We start from the raw sequence: 24,837 nt of genomic DNA, 5'->3' as shown, positions 1-24,837 counted from the left end.
AGTGACAGAAAACACTGGAACACGTATCGTTTCACTTCTGACCCAATGGGTTATTTTTATGGGAAGCAGAACAAGAGGAAGGGAATTAAAATTAGAGCGAGGGCCCTCTAGGTTGAGAATGGAGTAGCAGTTTTTTTCACTGAGGTTAATAAAAAGGTAAATGTTATCTTTTAACATGGATGTTTTCAATCAGTATTTATTCTAAGAATATGTTTTCTGGAGATTTTTAAGATGACTTAAGATAGAGGTTCTACAACATTTTATGGTCCTATTTTTCCTTTTAATATAGTTTTCATTTTTTTTTCAAAATTAGGTAACAAAATATTTATTTTTTAAAATTATATGTTGAATTTTCTCTCGCATAAAATGTTTGCCCTTAGGTTGTTTTTCAGAGGCATTGAAGTTTAATGTAAAAGGTATCCCAGCTACTGTGAAATTGAAAGAACCACCTGATGATCCATGTTAAAGTCTTTTATGTCTCTAAGACGCATTTCTGCTAAAAACCATGCCAGTGGGATTACTGTGTATGCTTTGGGTGGATTGTATGGGACAATTTCTTTTTTTCTTTTTTTGTTGTTGTTTAGAAATAAGGGTGTGTATGCATGTGTAATACTCTTTAATCCCAAATGCAAACTGAACCAAAGTATATTTAGACTTTTTGTACATGTTAGACTCAGTGTTAACGTCATCCAAATATCCAGTATCATTGAGCCCAAAGTCACCACAGAGTGTGAATATCGCATAGTTCTGAATTGCTAAAAAGTAATATTGCATGGAAATAGCGTGTGCAGTTTTTCATAAGCTTTTTCATCCAAAAAATGTGGCTGTGATTAAATACTTGTAAGCAAAGAGTCATGTAATGAAAAAATTTACACACATATGAAATAAGCACACTGATTCCCAGGCATGAAACAAAGAATATCAGCTGTTTCTTTGTATCAAGAATTTCTTTTTTAACAATCAAGATACCAGATAGTGGTTTTGAAATGTAGACTTGTCCATAAACATTTTCTGTTCAATATAGTTTCATTTACTTGTAGACTGCAACATTATTTTTGAAAAGAGCTGCATAGATCTCTGCAAACTTTATGTTAATCTCAGGAGACATACTGACTGGGAAAATATTAAGTTGCTTCTAATTTGATTTTTCCCTGGGGCATTTTAAAGCTTTGTTCAGCCTCTATGGGGTGCATTTTTTAAAATAGATTTCTACTTTCAATGCTAATGTGTTCACTAATCACAATACAATACGTCATAAGTAGGATAATATTTTTGGTAAGGAATTTTTTCATTATTCATATTTCTGCACGCATATCCAAAATGCGTAAGCATCTGTAAAATAAAATTAGGTCCGTGGACATACAAATGGAAAGAAACAAAAGGAAAGCATCCAGGGAAATGACATATACTCTCTGTACTTTTGACATTTTAATGGGGGATATTAATAAAGAGAACTGTCTGTCTCTGGCACACACCTGTGGGTTGAGTTCAGCTGTTTTTATAATGAGATTCTGGCCCCGCAAGAGATACAAATTATGAGCAGAATGAAGGGTTTGCCACCAAAGATTGGATCTGTGAGAACAAAGGAGAAGATTGGTGGTGGCAAAGCTGCACTGTATAATATAAGGAGCCTCTATAAACTCTTTGTATGAGTTTTAAACTTTAAACGTTAACAGCTTTCTACTGTGGGTATGATAGAAATATTCTACAAATGGCCATCATTTAAGGCAAATTGAATTTTCTTCCTACAGCTTACACAATTTTCCTTCTTGTCATTAGCAGCCATGTTTCATATGTCAAAGGAAGACCATTCTTAAATAGGACATATTTGCCTCAATGCCAGTAAGTGACTTTAAGTGCTATTTTTGGATAGATTATGATTGTGACAAAACTAAGCCATTCAAGTAAAAGTTTGCCAGGACTGTTGGAAGGTTTGAAGAAGAGTTTGTCCTTTCATCCTTTGCCTCTTGAAGAACATCATCGCTTAGATTTCCTCAAGGGTTTTGAGATCCATGGAGATCCTGAGCAGGGGGTGGGAGGAAACTTGAATTGAGACACTGAATAGCCATCTGTCTATGGATGGGGTGGATGATAGCTCTGCTGTAGGGCTGATGGGGAGAGAGAGGAAGAGCTCGCAGTGTTAGTGCCACAGCCTTTAGGGAAGCTAGAGAAAGGAAATGTTTGAACAACCCGGTGATAATCGTAATTACGTTCATCAGATTACACATGTAGGGGTTGAGTCAAGTTATATAAGCTTTCCCTGAGGCAAGAAAACTATGTCCTGGAAGTTTATGACGTGAGAACGTGAACATATCAGACTTCTGAATACTTTTATTTCATAGTACTTCTTAGGATATCTTTCATTCCATGGAAAGATCTAGCAAGGTTCATTTATGTGGAACCCAGTATAAAAATACTATTTTACTGTACTTGCATGACTAATGTACTAAACAACCTTATCGTTATCTATAGATACAAATACTCCATAGGACATGTCACAGAATGGTTAGAGGTATGGGGACAGAAGATATTTGGAATTAAATGAGCTCAAATCCTCACATTTGATTGGAGGACACTGAGCCACAGAGAGGCCAACAGATCATTGGGGTCCTACAGTGAGACAGGGTAATTGCTGGGTGTCAGCTTTCTGGCTGAGCACCCCAGACTCCCAGGCCCATGCTTGCTTAGTTACCCTGCACTGGAGGCACCTGGCTCTCACTGGAGGTATCGAGCTCCCTAAACACAGTTCTGACTATAACGCTCCCTAGATTAAAACCCTTTTAAGCTCACTGGATCTCCTCAGGACAGCGCCCACACTTAGTGCATGGCTCATAAAAACATACCCATGTGGGTCCTTCTTAGACCATAGTCTGTTTGCCACCATCTGCCCACTGAACTCTTTTTTTGTCCCTCAAATGCTATTTTTGTGTGTATGTGTAATTTTTGGCCTTTTTTCACATACTTTTTCATTAGCCTAAAACAGCAGTCCCCAACCTTTATGGCACCTGGGACCTGTTTCGTGGAAGACAATTTTTCTACAGAGGAGGCGGGTAGGGGGGAGGGTTTCGAGATGATTCAAGTGCATTACATTTATTGTGCCCTTTATTTCTATTATTATTACATTGTAATATAATGAAATAATTATACAATTCACCATAATGCTGACAGGGGGCAGAGCTCAGGGGGTAATGCGAATGGTAGGCAGCAGCTGTAAATACAGAGGAAGCTTCGTTCGCTCTCCCGCTGCTTACCTCCTGCTGTGTGGCCTGGTTCCGAACAGGCCACGGACCGGTAGTGGTCCGTGGCCCGGGGGTTGGAGACCCCTGGACTAAAACACTCTTCCCTACCTCTTCACAAGGCTAGCCCTCCCGACCCTTTCTATTTAGCTATTACTTTTTTAGGCAGCTTTAGTGCCCTCTCCCTGTATTTCCCCTTATGAGAGCACAAAACGAATTACATTGCTCATGTCTATTTACTTATCTGTCCCCTGCCAGATTGTGATTAAAGGTGATATCTGTCCGGTCATCCCTAGTCGCCCCATGTTTCACACATAGTAGGTCATCTATATAAACATGTCAAGACCATTGAGTGGAGAAATTGAATTGAAGCAAAGTCGAGGACGGGTCTCCCTCTTGCTTATTTATCTCCAAGTGCTATTCTCTGATATCATTTCCCCTTCCCTAAACATCTCCTCAAATCCGTTACCCCAGTTGAGTCTCCTCCACTCATGATTTCCACAGAATCTTCACCAAATTCTAGATGTTCAGGTTATAGTTACAAATGTGCTGTCCTGTGGCACAGGTATGATGAGAGCCAGCCATCCAGGCAGGCTACCTGTCTTCAAAGCCCAGTCTCCCACTTGCCAGCTGTGACTCTTGAGCTTCTTCCCTGCCTCAGTTTCCACATCTCTAAAATGGGGATAATAATAGTAACTACCTCATAAGGTTGGAGTGAATATCCAGTGAGATCAAATCCATGCAAAGCTCCTGGCCTAGTATTGGGCATTTGGTCACTGACATTAAATGTGAACTATTATTATTTTCAGTTTAGAAACTCCCAGACCTGTACAGAAAAAATAAGCTTGGAACATACTCTTCTTGATGGAAAATGGGTATTGGCAAACATCACTGTGATCTTACTTCCATCTGTTACTTTCAGCATTAAAATGCTTAGTTTGGGTGAAAATTGTATTTTCCTTTAAAAGAAATTGGTAAACATCATCGTTTCCAACCTACCTGAATCGCGTCTATGGCATAAGCTTTTCTTACCTGAGACTTATATACCTGTGACCTCTGCTCAGACTTGATGGCAGCAAGACACGCAGGAGGAAACGAAGCTTTCCAGTCCCAGACTTGCCGACCTCAGCCTAGACTGTGACAGCCTAAGCTAAGCAAACAAAGCAGGGGACTCGTTCAGCACCTGGACCCCTGAGTACTGACCTGGCATGGCAACTCAGAGGCTTACCTGGTATCTATTCACCTCTGTGTGGGGAGAAAAAGAGTGTATGCTAATTAGCCTGCTTGTAAAATATTGGACAAGTAGAGGCAAGTCTATCCCAGAACTGAATCTTATGTAAATAATGTATTTTTCTGTCTTCTCAGACAGCTCAGCTCTCTCAAGCCAGCGGAGTAGTTTCCCGACTTCCTTTTGGACCAGCTCTTACCAGCCCCCATCTGCACCCTGTTTGGGGGGAGTTCATCCTGACTTCCAGGTCACTGCACCCCCTGGCACCTTTACTGCCGCTGACCCCAGCCCCTGGTCAGGACATGGACTGCATCAGACTGGCCCCGCCCCTCCCCCTCCCGTGTCCGAGTCCTGGCACTACCCTTTGGCATCTCAGGTGAGCCCGTCCTACAGCCACATGCATGATATGTACATGCGGCATCACCACCCCCACATGCACCACCGCCACCACCACCACCACCACCACCATCACCACCACCCTTCTGCTGGCTCTGCCTTGGATCCATCCTATGGGCCCCTGCTGATGCCGTCTGTGCGTGCGGCCAGGATTCCCGCTCCCCCGTGTGACATCACAAAAACAGATCCGACTACAGTCACCACTGCTACCTCAGCGTGGGCCGGAGCCTTTCACGGAACCGTGGACTTAGTGCCAAGTGTGGGGTTTGATACAGGTGAGCCCGGTGATTTCCTCCTTTCCATAAAAGAAGAAAAATTAATGAAATAAATACAGAAAAATGGAGGATGTTTTAAATACCTGGAAAACTTTTTTTCTCTTCCATGGAAAGTTCAGCTTTGCCCATATGTTTATAGAACCAACCATTTTTCAAGAATTCCTGCATTCCTGCAGAAACTGGTATGACTGCGTGAGAGAGGTCTCAGAACTTTTCTCCCATTTCTTAAGCTAGTAATCTGTTTCTTTGAACTGGAATCTCTGGCACCTTATATTTACAAAGATTTAAACACATTCTTTAAATCTCCCATGTCTCTGTGCTCTCTACCAGTGATGTGTAATGCCTAACAGAATTCAGAAATAGTATGTTTCAGTAATTTTTCCTTCTCCCTTTTTTGTCAGGTCTTATTTATTATTTATAAACCAAACTGCTTTCTGGAGTATAATCCATGTAATATAATCATGGTCTTTAAAAAGAATTATGGAACGTATTTTAAAGGAATGGATTTCTCTTCCCTTTCTTCTCCTTCCCTTCCTTTTCCTTCATTTGCCTTTTGTTATTTTCCTCCTCCCTCCCTCCCTCCATCCCTTTCTTCCTTCTTTCCTTCCTCTTGTCCTCATCCTTATTCTCCTTCCTTTCTGTTTCTTTCCCTCTCTCTCTCGTTTTAAAGCATCAGACTTGAGATTACTCTAAAGTCTATGTTCAACAGATTTAGAAAAAAATTGGTAAGGGAAATATTTCTTCACAGAGCATTCAGCTCCTCTCTGGAATTCACTAGTTCTGAAGGTCATGGTGTTAAATGTTTGAGCTTGATTTTTGGACCAGATTACACATATTAATAGTGTTAGCAGTTCTGAGTTCACAAAATCACAAGCATCACAGGCTAAAAAGACAAATCAGGTCAGTGATTATATCCCCAGAATCTACGTTCCAAAGGCAGCCACCTCCACCTCCAATCCCAGGTTCTTTTCCTGGAACACTTTGTGACAAATTAGAATTTTCTTTCCAGAAGTTTAAGGAAACTCACTCTTTTCTTTTTTTAATTTTAGTTCTTTATTTTTTCCTTGTGATGAGAAAACTCACTCTTTTCATAGTTTTTCTTAGTTTTATTCTTAGTGTGCAAGATCTTTAATCTGAATGCTGGTCACAGCAGAGAAATCCCCAGAGTAATAAATGCTGAGCATCAAGTTGCGTTCACACTGACATAAGTGAAACATTCTTATCTTGGTTAACTTGTTCTTTACTGAGCTTTCCAATGTTGGTCATTGCCTAACCTTACCCATTTCAGCTTCCTACTTAGCCTCTGGGTTCAAGCTGGTTTTCTAAACTCTCAGGGGACTTGGTTCTCCCTCTCTATGAGAAGAGAATATGATGGGGCTAACCACCACAGGCTTCCCTCCTTCCTTTGCCACACACTAACAGTATGAAGGCAACTCTTGAGTTGTCTGATGCCTAGGGCCAAATCTAATGAGAGCCCCAGTTTGGTAGCTGCCATCATTGGCAGCCAGTCTCTGCAGGCTCTCACTTTCCAGGTACCTGCGTGGCCAGAGTTAACAATGCTCTTAGCAGGCAAATGGAACATTTTCTTCTTTCTTAGTTTGGGCTTCTTCAACAGGATACCATACACTGGGTGGGCTAAACAACAAACATTTAGTTCTCACAGTCCTGGAGCCTGGGAAATCCAAGACCAAGGTGGCAACACATTCAGTGTCTGGTGCGGGCCCACTTCCTGTTTCATAGATACTGTCTTTTCAGTGTGTCCTCACTTGGGGAAGGGACAAGAGAGTTCTCTGGGATCTCATTATGAGGGTACTAATCCCATTCATGAGAGCTCCACCTCATGACTTAATTGCCTCCCAAAGGCCTCACCTCTTAATACCATCACATTTGGGGTTAGGATCTAACGTGAACTTTGTGGGGACACAGACATTCAGTCTGTAGCATCCAACCTTTGCATTTTATAACATAAAGGGGAAGGTGGATGTGATTGCCTTTGCTCCCTGTTTCTCTCTGTCACTTATTACCTACTTTTGTACTTGTTAATTTTGGTGTGACCCTGATTCCTTGACTCACTGTCCAGAATTTTGGCTTGAAACAGTCTCTTCGGAATGAAAAGTCATCCTACTACCTTTTGGAAGTAGAAGAGAGGGGATTTTTGTTCTCTTTGAAGAATCTAGAGAGCACCCATATGGGTATATTATATAACAGTTCTTAATACTTACTAAGCTATGAATAAATATGTATTGAATACCCACTATATAAGGTATTGCCAGAGATACTTTATATATATATTTTTGCTTTTAATCCTTAAACCAAATCTGAGATGGATCTTCTCTGATTCAGTTATTGATAAGGACACAGCTCAGTTTTCCTATTTGAAAACTGCTTCCTAAATCACAAATGCTCAAGGTGGATTTGAACTAAGACCTGCCCCAATCTAAAGAGTTGCTGGGGTAGCATCTCCCTGTCTATATAGGTAAAAGAGACTATTAACTAAAACTGTTAAATTAGACTGTAAATGGTTAATATTGAGGAATGAAGGTTTACCTTTTGGATGTATGTAGTGCTCCTCTTTGTCAGTGTGGGTTTAGGATGATGATCATGATTCTTTCCTGTCCCATAGTTTTAACCCAACTGAACAAACAAAGACAAAAGAATCAAGCAGATAAAGATCAAATCATTAGCATAATTACTGATCAGGCCAAATTGGAGATCTTAGATTAGGCTTACTACCATAATTGAACTTCCTGGAATCCTTAGCTAAGTTTAGATTTTGGGAGATCCAATCCTAGGGAAAATCTAGTCTTCAGAGAAGATTCCCATAGACAACTTCCTTGTCACACAGTTTAGAGCCTCGTTACTGTGAAAAGAGATGATGGTTGGTCAGATTTGCCTCAGAAAAGCATAGTCTGAGGCATGACTTACCTTACAAAGGCAGCAGGAGGAGCATGCACCTCCCTGCATGGGGGTGGCCCCAAAAAGAGAGAGTTGAAGGGGCTAAGCCACAGGGGCTCATTTTCCTCTCCTATTCTAGGGCATCATATCAAATATCACATCTCTCTTCCTTTAGGAAGAGTTAGGAGTGTTTTAGGTCAGTTTCCCCAAGAAACAGACTCTCTGATGCAGTTTTGGTTGTAGGAAATATATGCAGTAGTGTTCTCAGGGCAACATCTTTGTGCAATGGGAGAAGAATTGAACAGGAGAAGTCTCACAATGAATAAGTTCAACTGAACCTCAGTGGATTCTACAGGGAGCTCTAGATCTGGGATGGCCTTTTATAATTGTCTTGCCTTAAGTCAAGGTGGATGGGCTTTTATATTCCCACACTGATCAGCTACTGGATGGATTTGCCCCTGGAAGGAAGGTCATGACATTAGGCAAGGTAGCCTTGTTCAGCTGAAAGCAATTCCCAAAGCGAAACAACTGAAGGTCATGAGCTGCCAACAGCAGGAGAATGAGTATCTCAACACAGAATAGTGAGGGACCTGACAGCCCACCACAGTATCCACTACAGAGGGACAACAAAAGAGCGGTAGCTACTCTTCCACTTTTCTAACTACTTGTAAAAGAAGTTTCTGTATAATAGGCCCAAGCACAGAAGGTAAGATTGTTGAGAAGAATGAGAGATGAGTCCCTCTATGTAATCTGTGCAAAGCTGACCTGACCGTGCAGCCCAAAACAGCTCAGAACTCAACATCTTTGTTAGGTGACTATTGAGCAACTGTGAAAAGAGCCTGCATTCAGGTGAGACAGGCCCGAAACTTCCCAAAGACCAGGTACTTAGGCCACCAACGTGTAAGTCATTTTTACATTAGGAGGTAAATAAATTAATCCAACCATTTGGAGAGAAATTTGGTAAAGAATATGCCCTTTTCGTCAATAGGGGGAAGGTTGAATAATTTTAGGTGCATTTTAATTTTGCAGCCATTTAATGAAATTAAGAAGTCTGGGAGGTTGAACATGATATAATGTTTAGTGACCTAAGAAAGTTTTAGAGTATCTTGTATGGTATAATCCAAGGGTCAGCAAAATTTTTCTGTAAATGGCCTGATAGGAATATTTAATGCTTTGTGGGGGTCACACTGTCTGTTGCCACCACTCAACTCTGCTTTTGTACTGTAGAAGCCCATCACAGACAAAAAAATAAATGAGCTGGCGGTATCCCAATAAAATTTCTATTGATACTAAAATTTGAATTTTATATGCTTTTTGTGTGTCATGAAATGATACTCTTCGTTTTTCATTCCTTCTTTCTCAACCATTTAAAAATATAAAATCCATTCTTCCATTCTTAGCTCATGGATTATGTATAAACAGATGGTGGGCCTGATTTGGTCTATGGGCTATATCGTTTGCTGACCTCTAGTATGTATAGTCCCATGCGAATACTTGTTATCTATTGACACACATACATATGCATGTGTGTGCCTAGAAGTATATACCCCAACTTTTAATGGCCATTACTCCTAGTAATTAGTGTGCAATGTGAGCTTTGAAGCTAGATTGCCTGGTTTTATAAGCCCAGCTCTGTCCCTTGCTAGCTACAGGGCTTTGGGCAATTTTTTTTAACCTGCTTGGTGCCTCAACTTCCTTATCTTTCAAAGATGTTTCATTGGGTGGTTTCAAGGATTAAATGAGTTAATGAAGTAAAACATTTACAGATGTGCCCTGCACATAGTAGGTACACTATAAATTCTGGCTACATAAGGGAAATTGATCAGACCTTCACTCATTTTAGCTTTAAAAAGCTTATTATTGAACAATATTTCATATATCATACACTTCAGCATTTTAAAGCATACAATTCAGTGGGTTTTAGTATGTTGACAATGTTCTACAACCATCTCCACTGTCTAAGTATAGAACATTTCCATCACCTCCACAAGAAATTCCATACTTCCTCCTTCCACTATTACCTGGCAACCACTAATCTACTTTCTGCCTCTGTGGATTTTCCTGCTGTGGACATTTCATATAAATAGAGTCATACAATATGTGAACTTTTGTGTCTGCCTTCTTCCTCTTGGCCTATGTTTTCAAGATTCATCCATATAGGATGTATCAGAACTTCATTCCTTTTTAGGGTGGATACTATTCCATTGTATGAATAAACCACATTTTGTTTATTCATTCTTTCAGTATTTGGTTTGTTTCTACTTTTTGGCTAATAAGCATAATGTAATGAACACTCATACAAGTTTGTGGGTGAACATATGTTTTCAGTTCTCTTGGCTATGTACCTAGTAGAACTATGGGGTTGAGAGAACCTCACTTTTTATTTTATATACCTCTCTATTTCTTGAAAATATTTCAAAGAGCATTTACTATAGCCATAATTAATTTAAAAAAAATTAATTACAGAGTATCATAATACAGTAATAGAATAGGGTTCTGGGGTTTGGTAGACAAAATTCTTCTACAAGCATGAGGAGAGATGGTCCATCTTTTCTGAAGGGCCCAAGCTAGGGTGAGGAGAGTGAGGTGCTTCAACTCAAAATTTAAAGAGATACTCACTTTCCAAGACGTGCAAGTACATACCTCCTTAAATTTTGCCTCACCCTTCCCTGGCCCTACTTTCTTGCCTTGCCTGATTTGCTGTCACTTATTGCTCCCTCTGTTGAATGGATACTTCATATACATCACTCAGAACCATCAGTGTGTTGATATGATTGTAGGGCATCTGTATCTGCCCTCCTTGTGCAAACAGCAATACTCTGTTAAGAAACCTGGAAAAAATATTTTTGAGCTCTTAAATTTTGATAGTGAATAGGGAGCACTGGGCAACAATAGGGAAGTTAGGAGTTCACAAACGTCCTTCTTTAATTTTTTTCTTCATAGACACTATGTGTCTGATAATATCATAAAAGTAGAATCACCTTAGATAGTTTTCTGAATTTTTTATGATATAAGGCCTATAAGCTATATATATATTTATATATGTATAAATGTATTTTATACATATATGCACTTATATATGTATAAATATATGTATTCATAGTTCTACATATATATTTATAGTTATATATATATATATAAATCTGATTTAATCTGAATCTTCTAATCTGAATATTTTGTGAAAGAGACGTCTTTCATAAATGACCCAAAATGCATTTTAATGCAATCTAAGTTGTAATTATTATTGCTTAAAATTATTATACAGTGTTCCCTTTGAAATAGGCTAATTAAACTCCTTCATTGGTTAAGATCAGTCTTGCTTAATACTATATGGATGCTTTACATTGAAATCCATTAGAAATATAAATATCTTTGTTTTATCAAATATAGGAAATAAAAGAGTGGGGTAAAAATAGCTCCCATACTAGAGCAGCAAATGGAGAAGCAGTTTCTCTCCATAAAAGAGAAATGGATATAAAGTCACCACTTGCTTTTCCATCCAGCCTGTAAGTTACCATCTCTCTAGATCACCTCTCTAGACCCATGCTTTCTTGTAGGTCGTCTGGTGCTGACAAGCTTTGGAATTTTATTTGGAATATTAAGGGTATCAAAATCATGGAGCTTTGCATACAGTAACTTCTTGGAAATCATTTCTCTCTCTAAACATATACATTTACAATAAAAAAAACAAAGGAAACCAAGAGTTACCAACCTAAGACATTTGAATATTTACCTGATAGCCTAGTGCTCCAATTCCAGGCTTTATAATGAAAGAGAAATATGCTAAATTTGGAGAGAGATCATTGAGAGCCACAGTAATAATTAACAGGATAGTATGAGCTCTAAAAAATAGTAAAATACCAAGATATTTTTCAGCATAGAGAAGAGAAGGCATCAAAGCAAAACATATGATAGGGGCTCAACTACAAACAGTTTCTCTCTTTTCCATTTCACCACTTCTTTGGAACATATATACTAGTCATTTAATATATATATGAAGGTAATGGGGTTGGTGATTCATTGAAGTCTTTCCTGACGTTATTAATGATTTTTATAAATGAAGAAGTTAAGGAATTTTATTTAATAGTGTCATAAAATAGAATATACACAGAAGCTTACTTCTAATCATTTGATTTCAGCAGGGAGACACATTAAATGGCATTTTAATATAGAAGCCATCCCTAGGACTTTGTGATTTTTCAATGACAGTCACTCTGGTCGATAGAGATTTATAGATTTCTGGGTACTTACCTTGAGGGCCTTGTCTCAATTAGAATAGTTAAAATGTCACAAAGAAATAGTTGTGGGTTAAAAAAAAATACTAGGAAGAATGTTTATAAAGTAATACTTCCTGTGGACTTTTTTTTACAGTTTATTATGATTTGGTGACAGTAAAGACTTCAGTAATTAACAGCTGATTGCTTCACACTTTCTGTAATCCTTTTTCTTTTTCTTTGGCCTATGGCATAAGTCTATTTTCCACTGAGAGGAAAAATAAAAGAAAAAACACCAAAGGTATGTTACAGTATTTACACACTCTTGAATGGTGTTAGTTGTACAAGGCACATGTCCAGAATGACAGTTTCGTGACCAGAAGAAGATGGAAACCATCTTTGAGATGCATGCAAAAGGCCAGGAGATCCCAGCCAGAGAGTGAAATCTGCATGAAAAGTAGCAGGATGGTAAATCAGAGGGAGAAGTGCATTCCAGAGCACTGCTGTCAGTTTTGAGTATCCAGGGCTGGATTCTGCAGGGCCTTAATGAAACTCCCCTGCTCTCCCAGGGCCATGTAGACCTTGCCCATGCTCTCTCCCAGCCCTTCATCCTTAGAATGGTGCCGTAATGTCACAATGCCCGAAACCTGGGGATTTCTTCCCACAGATCCTCCTCCGACCTTATAGGACAAATGCAGAAGCCTTCTGAGAGGATTCTCAATGTTTTAGGATGCATTTGCATAATAATACAAATAATTGCCTGTGTGGTATGTGTGTGTGAATCCTTGTGAAAGACATGTTGGTTAAGGGAAAATGCTATTTTTCATACATTGCTGGTAGAAAATTAAAGAATTGTAAGGTTTTAAAAAGTGAACTAGAAAATGTATTACAGTTAAAAATTCTCATAACCTCTGGCACAGTATTCTTCCTCTTGTGAGTCTATGCCACACAAATACAAGCAGCAGCATATGAGGATAGAGGTACAAAAATGTTTGTTGTGACAATATTCATAGTAGCAAAAAAGTGGAATCAAGTGACTGCCATCAAGAGGGTAATCTATGAGTGAAGTATGTTTTGTGTGGTATTGCTGACTGAAACAAAAAAAGAGATGAAGAAGTGCCTATATATGCCCTTTTTATAAAAAATGGATGGCAAGAAATCCTGCATATGTGTACATGTACTTACAATTCAATGAAAGCAGTGAAGACTAATTTGTCAATTTGTGTTTCCTTTTGGGGCTGAAGGTATTGGGGTCACTAATATGAGTTTAAGGAGGAGAGAATAAGAGAAAAATATGTATGTATGTATGTGCCTATGTGTATGTAAGAGAAAGAGACAAGGAAAAAGAGAGGAGAAAGATTGATTTTATCAACAATTTACTCTTTCCCCCAAACTAAGGGGCTCATAAAATGATGGTAAACACAGGAATGTTAATCTTTGCAGAGACGTTTATGGAAAAAGCAGAGGTCCAAAAAATAGATTCCAGGACCCGTATGTTCACTTAGCTATATTATGCTGAGCAAGCCTCACTACCTCTCTGATCCTCTTCCTTAGATGCAAAATGGAGATGATACTCCCTACTCTGACACAACTAGGAGATTCCAACAAACTAATGAACGTGGTTGTGTTTTCTAGATGGTGACACATGGTGCAGAGCTAAAACTCTCATTATTCTTAATAAACATGGTGCATTTCAAACAGAAAAGGTCACACTGGAGATGTGAAGCATCATGCATAACTGAGATGCAAACTTTAAATGCCTCTATCACTTTGACTATTTCTAATTTAATTTGTTTCTGTTCTTGAAGAATAGCTGTGATATTTATTGGAGTCAAATTTCCCAGTAGTGGTGTTTGCTGGTATTGGCCATACCTTGAAAACTGGGTGCTTTTGTATTGGTTGGGCAGATTATGAGGGAAGGGAGGATAAAGAATCCAGAAGATAAAGATTTGAAGGGTCAACAGAATATACATCTTTGACATTTTTAAACATAGTTTTCTCCATCTAAACACTCTACCATGTGGTAGAGGTTACTAAAAAAGTATATCCTATCCCATTGTGCTTATGGATGGTTGAGATATTTGTTCTTGACACTCACATAGATCGAAAGGAAATTTTATGTGCAGAATAAGGAAGTTAGACTATGCATATAATTAGATTCACCAAAACTCCATTAATACATGCTAATCTTCTAAAGTTGTGAACTAAAAACAGATTCATTTTCCATTCTAGTATTAATTTTGTGAACAAGTTGCTATCAGTAGCTATATAAATTGGGTGGCATCTCTTGCTTTCTGAAATGTTCTCTTAAAAATTGCAAGCAAAATTGGGCAACACCATTATCTTTTTTTTCCTTTTTTTTTTTTTTTTTTGTGGTACATGGGCCTCTGACTGTTGTGGCCTCTCCCGTTGAGGAGCACAGGCTCCGGACGCGCAGGCCCAGTGGCCAAGGCTCACGGGCCCAGCCGCTCCGCGGCATGTGGGATCTTCCCGGACCAGGGCACGAACCTGTGTCCCCTGCGTTGGCAGGCGGACTTTCAACCACTGCGCCACCAGAGAAGCCCAACACCATTATCTTGATTATTTTCTTGAAGGAGTTGTCATCAACTACCTGTCGTTGATTGGGGCTGGGGATTGGGGATGTTGTCAAAGTACACAGTGTCTTCCCAAGAGAAGCTTATATGCTTGCCTGAGAGGAGAGCTATAGAGGTTCAAAAAACTCATACTTAATTCTAACATGACTCTAATGGAGAACCACTCAAAGCATTAAAAGGCTTGTTTCAGGGGTCAGTGTATTTTGTACCAGCAAATTGTCTTTTCAGTAATGCTTTCCTATTTCCTGTATCACATACAGGCATGCATCTAAAAGAAACAGCTCGAATGAAGAAATCCACTTTAGAACTTGTCCCCAGGCAATTTCACATTGACTTTCAAATAGGCTACAAAGATTCTATACAAAATTTCTATACGGCCTGTGGAATTTACAGATACTTTTTATTCTCTTTCTGGCTGTCTAACTCTTCTCTTATTGTTCTATTTATCAACAATACAAGGTTTCACAAACAGTTGTCTGTGGCCAACATGTTCTGAATTCCTTGGCAATAATGACCAAAAAAAGTCTTGCGAGAGACTGATGAGAAGCAAAATATGCCATTTTTTGTTTGGTTACAGCCTGATATACTGGGCATTTAATTTTTGTCAACCACAAGCATGTGTTATAATGCTTATTTTCATAGCTGCCTTGTTTGAGCAGTATCAGGTGACATCTAGTATCTTCACAATCATTGAAGCCCTATTTATGTTTGCTTGGATTGGACAGACGTTTCTGGAAAATGTCAGAGAGTGAGCTTGTGCTCATGTCACATAGAAGTGAGATGAAAAATTACTGATGTCAGTGTAGAATTGATCTATATATACCATATCTCATTCTTACTGAATATTTTCCAATATGTTTTGATTTAATGGGAAGATTGATTACTTAAACTAAATAGGCATAAAACTTACATTGTATTTCTACAGTTCTGAAGTAAGTTTTAAAATTTTAGAGTTCTTAACTAACTCATAGTTTCAGGTAGAATGTTTGCTGTATTGGTGTTGTGTCCCTAATTAAGGTTTTATGGGTAAGCAGTGGATCCAGATTAGCTCTTCCTTTGGTTGTATTATCTATTTTCTGGATCGTAAAGCTGTCACTGCATAACCTAGAAACCTCTTTAAAGATGCATGTTTGGCTGGATTTGTTATCCAGCAGATGTCTGGATAGTTAGAATCTCTTGAGAGTATTATAACTTGTGGTTTCAGTTACAATAAGTGATCCAGGCGTTTTTCTGGTCTTACTCCTCTCCAGTTCTGGGAGAAAGTCTGTAGAAGAAATTACAGAGGGTATTTCATTTCACTCTTCCCCATTCCTTTTTTGCTTTATTCTTTGTCTCTGTCTTCAAAGTTACTTTTTTTTTTTCTTTTCTTTTCTTTTTCCTTCCTTTTTGCGGTACGCGGGCCTCTCACTGCTGTGGCCTCTCCCGTTGCGGAGCACAGGCTCCGGACGCACAGGCTCAGCGGCCATGGCTCACGGGCCCAGCCGCTTCGCGGCATATGGGATCTTCCCAGACCGGGGCATGAACCCGTGTCCCCTGCATCGGCAGGTGGACTCTCAACCACTGTGCCACCAGGGAAGCCCTACTTTTTATCTGCTTTGAAATTGAGGTCGCTAACTTGGTGAGAGGTGTCTTCATGCCATATTGCACCTCCTGGTCCCCAGCTTCTCTCAGCCAAGAGGTTATCACACTGACACTGACATTTTGAACGTGGTAAATTGCTGCTGTGATCAAAAACTACCTAACTGTGATTTATATTATATATTTGTCCAAAAGGTCGGTTTTAGAATTGCTGGTCCAGATTTGTAATTCCATATCCTGATGCTTAAAGTACTTGCCAATTTCCCTTCCAGCTGGGCATTTAAAGTGCACAAGTCTAAGGTAGTGGATATCGCTAAAGGCAAAGGCTGGAGAGTCTGTGCATGAGTTTGTGGTTTTGGAGGGAGGAGAGGTCTGAGAGGGCAGGCAGACTAAGGGGGCTTGCCACCTGGGCCAGCAGCAGTGGGAAACACCTGGCCACTGAACTGCTAGTCACCTGCAATGTTGGCCTCAGGTGTGTGGGTGCCGTGCTTCTTACAATAATGCAGTAAATTATGGTCTACCGGTAACGTCAGGTTCAGAGAGCTTTAAATTTCTCCTCCTCTTTTGAATCTGAATTAAAGGTATTTTGGCAGGTTCAGACAGTTTTCACCTCATTGTTTCTGACAGTGTGGGGATTTTAAGCCAATTCTAAATGTACCCCGAGAAAATGTCTCTATACACTGAAAACCCTCCGTCTGCTAATCAATTATTACTTGGTCATAGTTAGGTCTCTTTTATTATTGTTTTAGTATGGAAGAGCTGTCATGATAAGTGAATAATTGTAATTCAAGTGTCATAATAAATTTAATCCTTGGTCTGGTTCAAGAATGCATCTTGTTTGTGATGACTTTTAAAAGAATTATTGTCCAAAATTTCAGTACTAAGTATGGAGGTAATTAGTGCTCATCAAATTGGCCAAAAATACATGTAATACATGAGAAAAAAATGCTAATATACCTAATATACAAAAAGCATTTAGAAATCAATGAGGAAATTACTTTCTTAAAAGCATAGAAAATAGGCCAAAGATAAAACACAGAGGAAGAAATGCCATAATCTCAATAATGTTCAGCTTCATTAATATTGAAAGAATGTAAATTGAAATGATTAGATACTTTTAATCTATAATAATGATAATAATAGTAAAAATATGAATATTGGTACAAACTTTCTGAAACACACCCCTCATGATGAAATATGTAAGCATAAATGTGGGTATATGCTTGGGTTCAGCAATTATACAAACATATTTTCAGGAATTTTTCTTATCTACCAAAATATTCACATAAGTAACAAATATAATTTTACACACATGTGTCTGTGTATCCAAATGATGCATATCTATAGAGTACTGGGTAATTTATGGTACAGGGAAGAATGAATATTGTGTAGCCCTTCAAAAGGGTTGGTCTACATATACTGACATGAATGGTTTTCCAAGATAATATTACTGGTGAAATAAGCATGTTGTCGCACAGGACAAACAGAGGTGTATGCATGTACATCTGAAGTATACTCAGCAAGTTGTGTGATGACAGGGGACATTATGTAGAACTTTTACTTTCGAAATACTTTGTAACTTGATTTTAAACAAGAAATCTATGATGTTTTAAAGTTTAAAAAAACAAAGATGTTTTGAAAACAAATAAAGGGAGGTCTCCATGGTGAGTAAACATGATCTATCTTGATATTCACCTGAAATGAAATCATAGTTTCCAAATTGGATAGCCCTCACTCTTATATTTTTTTCCCTTCATTAGTGTTAAGGTGTTACCCCCATGTAGATCTTATTTAGAAATTCTTAACTAGCATTTAAACTGATTGCTCCGGGCCTCAGACAAACAAATGCAGTTGTATGATCATTAGCAGTGATAATTTTATAAAGCAGGAGAAGATAATATGACTGTCTCTCACATCACATAGTTTGTGATCATTTGACAGTATGTCAGTGTTAGATGTCAGGTTGTTGGTGAAGCTTGGATATTTTGATATAGCATCCAATACAGTGTTGTATATATTTATATTTGTAAAAATTATAGCTTGGGCGTCCCTGGTGGCACAGTGGTTGAGAGTCCACCTGCCGATGCAGGGGACACGGGTTCGTGCCCCGGTCCGGGAAGATCCCACATGCCGCGGAGCAGCTAGGCCCATGAGCCATGGCCGCTGAGCCTGCGCATCTGGAGCCTGTGCTGCACAACGGGAGAGGCCACAACAGTGAGAGGCCTGTGTACCGCAAAAAAAAAAAAAAAATTATAGCTTTTCTTTATTAAAGCAAGGATGAAGCAGGGATTCTTTTTTTTTTTTTAATGTAGAAATAAGCTACCAGATTCTTTTAGTCTAATAGCAAGCATTCTGATCCACATGGGTTTTCTAGACTCTTAATATCTATGAAATGAAAAGTTCATTTAAGTATTTTCTTTACTTTTCAGTCATAAAATATTCTACCTGCACATCCAGGTTTTATGTTCCTATTTTTCTTCTCTTTTTATCAACAGCATGTTCACCAGTGCATGGTTACCACATTACCTCTTTTATCTCCAGCAATAAAATTAATTGGAAGCATATTCACCTTACTTATGAGCGATAGTCAATGATGTTGTCAAGTAATTATGCCTCCTTAGAAGTAGGATATGCTTTTCTAGTGGATATGACTCTGATAATCACATAGTCCCTAAAACTCAGGTGTGCTAGAGTGTAACATTTTCAGTAAACCAACTTATTATTTATTTCTGCCCCATAAAACAAAATTTAACTTCAATTCTTTTTTTTTAAATTTACTTTATTCAAGTATAGCTGACTTACAGTGTTGTGTTAATTTCTGCTGTACAGCAAAATGATTCAGTTATACATATATATATATATATATATATATATATATATATATATATATATACACATTCTTTCTCATATTCTTTTCCATTATGGTTTATCATAGGATACTGAATATAGTTCCCTGTGCTATACAGTAATTTCATCAATTCTGAGTATTCATGGTCCAGCTCATTGATATCTTCATTGGTCAGTTTTTTAAAACACTGTCCCACTTAGAGTTGAAACCTCTTCTCAGATGCTTCCCTCACGCTCTCCCTAGGGATTGCTTCACATTGCATCACATTGTTTGTCACATTGTGAACGTTGTTGATTAAGAGGTTGCTCTCTGCTCTTGACCTTGTCATTTCATTCCTATCTTGGCCTTTGTTTGCAAACTTGTCCCCTCCCCCCACTGTTTCTCTGTGCATTCTCCATACAGTGCTCCCCAGACAATGACTAATTACTTCGAGTCAGCTTCCTAGTATTTGTGACCATCCCTCCAAGGTGCTCAGCTGGGGTGGCTCGTGCCATTTCTTCTGCCATGGGGTACCCATATCTTCTGCCATGGGGTACCCACTACTATGGAATGTAGTAGCAGGCCTGCCAGAAATCTCTCTGAACTAACTTCTGTATCATTGTTGCAGGGGCCCATGGGAACTTTAAGATCTTTTCATCAGACACATTGGAGTTGAAGGAAACTAGGGAGGGGGAAGTTTCTAGACTTTCTATGCTTAGACACACCCTGTTACCATCTCTATTTCCTTATTCCCAGAGCCTTTTGCAAGAGATGAATCTGTGAAGCAACAGCCTCCCAAAAATCTCAGCTGGAAAATGAATTATGATACCTTGATATATAGTCAGATTCTTCAAATTTTAAAGGGAAATCCTATTATGATCTTCTGTGATCAAGACTTCTCTCCTGCTGCTAATTATTCTATATTTCTTTCTTATGTTCATAGTTCCTTTGTTCTATTCCTGGGTCTGGGTTTTTTTCCCTTTTCTTTTGGTGGTCAGGTGGTGGTGGTGTTGGAACTGAAGGGAGGAACTGGGTCTGTGGGCTTGCATTTCCTTTCAGGCTTTCCTCCTAACTCCATCCCAGACTCAGACTCTGAAGCCAACAATGTGATGTCTTTGTTCTTTGGTCCCATTTCTGACAACCACCTCATGAGTCAAATGGCCACCCTGTGTCTTCAGTGTTCACACTGGGGAGGTCTTTGGGCGGCAGGGAGGAGTGGTTATATTAAAGATACATATCAAAAAACACATCAGTTAATAAAACATGTCCATTACACGATTGGAGTAGTCTTCATCTGAAGTATAACAAACTACTCTGTAATCATTTGCTGTGTCTTGGGAAAAGCTTTTCAAATGTATAGTTTAAAAAAACACAGTAGGAGAGCTATTTTGTTAACACTGGTATCAGTTCTGTTAAATCAGGGTGTTTCTAAACAGTGCAAAAAGGAATAAAGCAGAAACTAACACACCATTGTAAAGCAAGTATACTCCAATAAAGGTGTTAAAAAAATGTGTTGACTTTTCTTCGAATTAATTTAATGAAAGGATTTTGACTCAGGGAGTTGCAGGAGTATAGGCTAGTGTCACAGCCTACAGACAATATAGTCCACATAAGGGGAGCCATATACATTGTGGTTAAGACCATTGACTCCGATATCAGACCACCTATTTTCAATCCTGGCTCTACCACTTAATAGTTAACATAACCTCTCTTACTCTCAGTTTTCTCATTTGTAAAATGGATATATATATATATATATATATATATATATATATTTAGCATAGTTGGAAGCATTAAGTGAGATATTTCACATAAAGCAGCACAACGTCTGGCATATTCAGCCCTAAGAAAGTGTTTGCTAACATTATTGTTATGATGTTTATTTTCCTTTCACGGAAAATCTCACGGTCGAAACAATAAAACTAAAACTGAGTTACTAACATCAAGAGAAAAACACGGGTGATTTCAGCTAGCCAGTGGGCAGATTTCAGAATGTGTTATAAACTAATTTCATATGGGTTTGAGTTGAGGAATTAAGAAGGCAATAAAAAGCCTGAATAGGAACAACATAATAGCAGAGTTGATTTTGTGTCCTGGTAAGAAAATTTGGGGAAACCCCAAGTAACTGTAGATCATGTAAGGATCATGGATTAAAGATATGTATAGACCACATAAGGATCATGGGTTAATGACTTTGTCCCCTCTCACCCTTACTTGGAAAACTAAGTGTACTGGCTGATTCTTAAATATTCTGATCTTCCTTCAACAAGTGTTTAACAGGAAAGATCATAGTCCTGCTTTCCTGTTACAACTTACGAGTAGTAGGGTCTTTTGCCTGTGGTTGTTCATTTTCTTGTGCTTTACTTATACCTATTTTGAAACTTACAGGTATAGATACCTAGTAATCAAAGTAAAAATTTTATTTATGTCCCATCACTAAGAAGAAGCTAAGCCAAAAGGACAACATTATCTATTTAATATGTTTCAGGGCGTAGAGGAATTGATTTTTTTAAGGTTTGCTTTGGAGTAATGCAAAGCTTTAGAAACAGAACAACTGAAGAGACGAAGTTATAATGAAAGTTATTCCAACCAGTTATTCTGGTTAGAATATTTAGGGCTCTGTTAAGTAATGTAATCCTTGTCCACAGAAAAAGGCTAACGTGCTTTTGACGGAGTCATCTGTCTTTGCAAGGCAAACTAAGGGTTGCTTTTATTTAAGAAGAAAAAAAGACACTCAAACCACTTGATAATTCCAACACAATTCATGACTTGCAGTGCTGACATTCTATAGATTGATGTAGTCTTCAAGTGCGGAAAATACTGAGTCATACAGAAGATGAGATGTTTTAATAATGAAAAAAATATTTATGCAGTCAGCAGATTGTCAGTTAAGGTGGTTTAGATTATAAAAGTCACCCAACGGAGACTTTGTCAGGTTGCAAATTATTCTGACCACAAAATTATTATATGAATAAATCAAACTTAGAGTGAATTGGTACATCCCAGATCCTTTTATTTCTTTTTCCTGCTTCTCTTTATCCTTCTCTTCTTCTTTTGAAAAGGGAAAGGAAAACTATTGACTCTGTATCTAAACATAATGCTGGTATACATGAAAAAAAACTTAAGATGGAGCTAATCTTTTGGCATTCTAGAAGTGCTGCTTTTTCCCAGGATACAAATGCTATAAACCAGAGATTGTGCCTTGTGGCTCTATGAGGTGCTTCTCTGACTCCTTTTATTTGTTCTTCCTCCCTTTATGTAATCTGTTTTGTAGATTATCTTAATGTCTCCTATCAATGACTGACTAATTGTATCTTTTATAATGACACACATTGTTTTATAAAATTCTTTAACAAGTTGAAGGACAAGCAATGAAATCACTATAGCTGTTTTAGTGACAATTACATTGAAAACCATACTGGCTCATTTAACCATTCAATTTCTGACATCCAGCCCAGACTTAAAACAGGTTTAGATTAAAAATCAAGAAGACAGGGCTTCCCTGGTGGCGCAGTGGTTGAGAGTCCGCCTGCCGACGCAGGGGATACAGGTTCATGCCCCGGTCTGGGAAGATCCCACATGCCGCGGAGCGGCTGGGCCCGTGAGCCATGGCCACTGAGCCTGTGCGTCCGGAGCCTGTGCTCCTGAACGGGAGAGGCCACAACAGTGAGAGGCCCGCGTACCGCAAAAAAAAAAAAAAAAAAAAAAAAATCAAGAAGACAGCCTGGGATCCTAGCACCCACATAACAGCAGTCACACTGCATTTCTACTCACTTATTTAATAGCCTTCTCTTCATGTTTTGGTATTTGGTTTTAAATAACTTAAGAACAACCATTATTTGGAGTCTTCACTCTTCCAAACAGTTATGCCTCAGGACAAAAATAAAGTGATTCAAGTGAGTGTTAGCTGAAGATGCTGTGCTAATTGCCCGCATCAGAAATTAGTCAATTGACTACATTAGAACCAAGTCAGTCATATATTCTGTTTCCTCTTTGATATACTTCGTCCTAATCATTCTAGCTTTGAGTTGGAATTCATACATGTTCACATATTTTCCTTTTGTACTACTATTTTTTTTAATTTTATTTTTAAATAAAATAAAATGTGTTCGGTAGCTCATAGTCTCTCAACCACTGCGCCACCAGGGAAGCCCTGTACTACTATTTTTAAACTTACCTGTAAATTTCATTTTCTGGCTTTGAGACATGGATTTTTATAAGCTACCTTAAGTAGTTTCTGAAAGAAAAGGCAATAAAAATAAGTAAATTTAGTCACTACCTTAGTCCAAAAGTGTCATTTGATGGTTGCTGAAAAGTATGAACTGAAGCGCTGCCTAAATGCCCAAAGACTGGTTATATCATTTTCCCCCATATCAGTTCCATTTGGGATTAGAAGTAAGAAATCTTGATTTATATTATTTTATTTATTATTCACACCTACTCTTGTAAGATAAAACCATAGTAAAGAATGTGTACCATGCAGATAGCACTGCTCTAGTCTAGAGTTTTTTTTTCACCTACTGTGTTGGTTGACTTTTTGAAAATTGTGAGCTCAATTGTCTTTTTGGTTTCTATATGTAGATTTTGCCCATTTTTGAGTGCTACATATATTGATTCTTTTCTATTTCTCATTGTCACCTTTTCTAGGTCTACAGCATCAAGACAAGAGTAAGGACTCACCATGGTACTGAAACACACAGTATTAGCAAGTTAGATTGAAGCGTGAATCCATGGGCCCACTGGGAAAAGATGCTGCCAGGGTTTGTCATTCTGCAGTGGGACACAGTAGACATGGAAGGAAAAGAGGAAGTGTTATCCAGCTGACTTTGGTTTGGAGCCTTTTCTTGAGAAAGCAGAGTGGGTCATAGACATTGAAGAAAAGCATTTTTGTTTATTTTTTCCCTCATCTGAGCCTTTGCCAACTGTGCAACTCTCTTTTATTTTTTGTCTTGCTTTTAACAATACATGGTTTAGTTTTTGTTTCAGTTCAACACTTTTTTTGAGTTTTTTTTTTTTTTTCTTTTTGAACCAACCACCTTGTCAGGAAAAGATGAACCACAAAGAAAATGATCATTCTTTCAGGAATACAATTTTGTAGCTCTATGTGCATCTATTTTTGTAAAAATACAGAAAGTTTGATTTAGCATTGATGGGCTATTTTTGAGGGATGTGGGTTTTTTAAAATATTGTAACAATTGTTAAGTTCTGTTTAAAGAACTTGCTCTCAGAGAAGCACTGGCAAAAATGTTTAAAATGCTTGGCTTTAAGATGTCTGTGATACGCTCTGTGCTTTCTAGCTTACCTCAGATGTTTGATAGTTTCTCCTTTTTACAGAAGTAGCACCATAGCCAAGCCAACATGGTATTATTTTACATTCAATCTCAGTGAAGATTTAATTCCTTGCTAGCTCACTTAGCTCTGAGTTATATGTAAAGCTTGAAAAGGAAGTTTTTTAATGATCATACTAAAGAAAGGCTATTTCATTACTTTGATTTCTCCCAAAGACTGCTTGGAGGTTGACTAAGAAGAAAGTTGGCATAAACTTTCAATCAGATGGAGAGTTTGCCTAGAGTATATAATTATCTTTCTAGTCC

General features: G+C 38.3%; 1 protein-coding gene across 4 annotated transcripts in view; it reads left to right on the top strand.

The window, feature by feature from the left end:
* VGLL3 (vestigial like family member 3) overlaps positions 1-24,533 on the top strand; it is a 41,484-nt gene extending 16,951 nt beyond the window's left edge. For 2 of the 4 annotated variants that reach the window (XM_029215220.1, XM_029215218.1), the window contains exons 3-4: positions 4,602-5,135; positions 23,891-24,533. In XM_029215220.1, the coding sequence (XP_029071053.1) occupies positions 4,602-5,135; positions 23,891-23,934 (578 nt within the window). In that variant the 3' untranslated portion in view covers positions 23,935-24,533. Of the gene's footprint in view, positions 1-4,601; positions 5,189-23,890 lie in introns of those variants that run through there. The other 2 variants (XM_029215219.1, XM_029215217.1) reach the window with 2 other exon arrangements.
* The last annotated feature ends 304 nt before the right edge of the window (positions 24,534-24,837 follow it).

This window comes from Monodon monoceros, unplaced genomic scaffold, assembly GCF_005190385.1.
Source record: "Monodon monoceros isolate NGI ecotype Baffin Bay Population unplaced genomic scaffold, NGI_Narwhal_1 Super_Scaffold_11, whole genome shotgun sequence".
NCBI classification, from domain to species: Eukaryota; Metazoa; Chordata; class Mammalia; order Artiodactyla; family Monodontidae; genus Monodon; species Monodon monoceros.
Note: the sequence above shows the minus strand (reverse complement) of the source record. Positions and strands in the feature narration are given on the sequence as shown.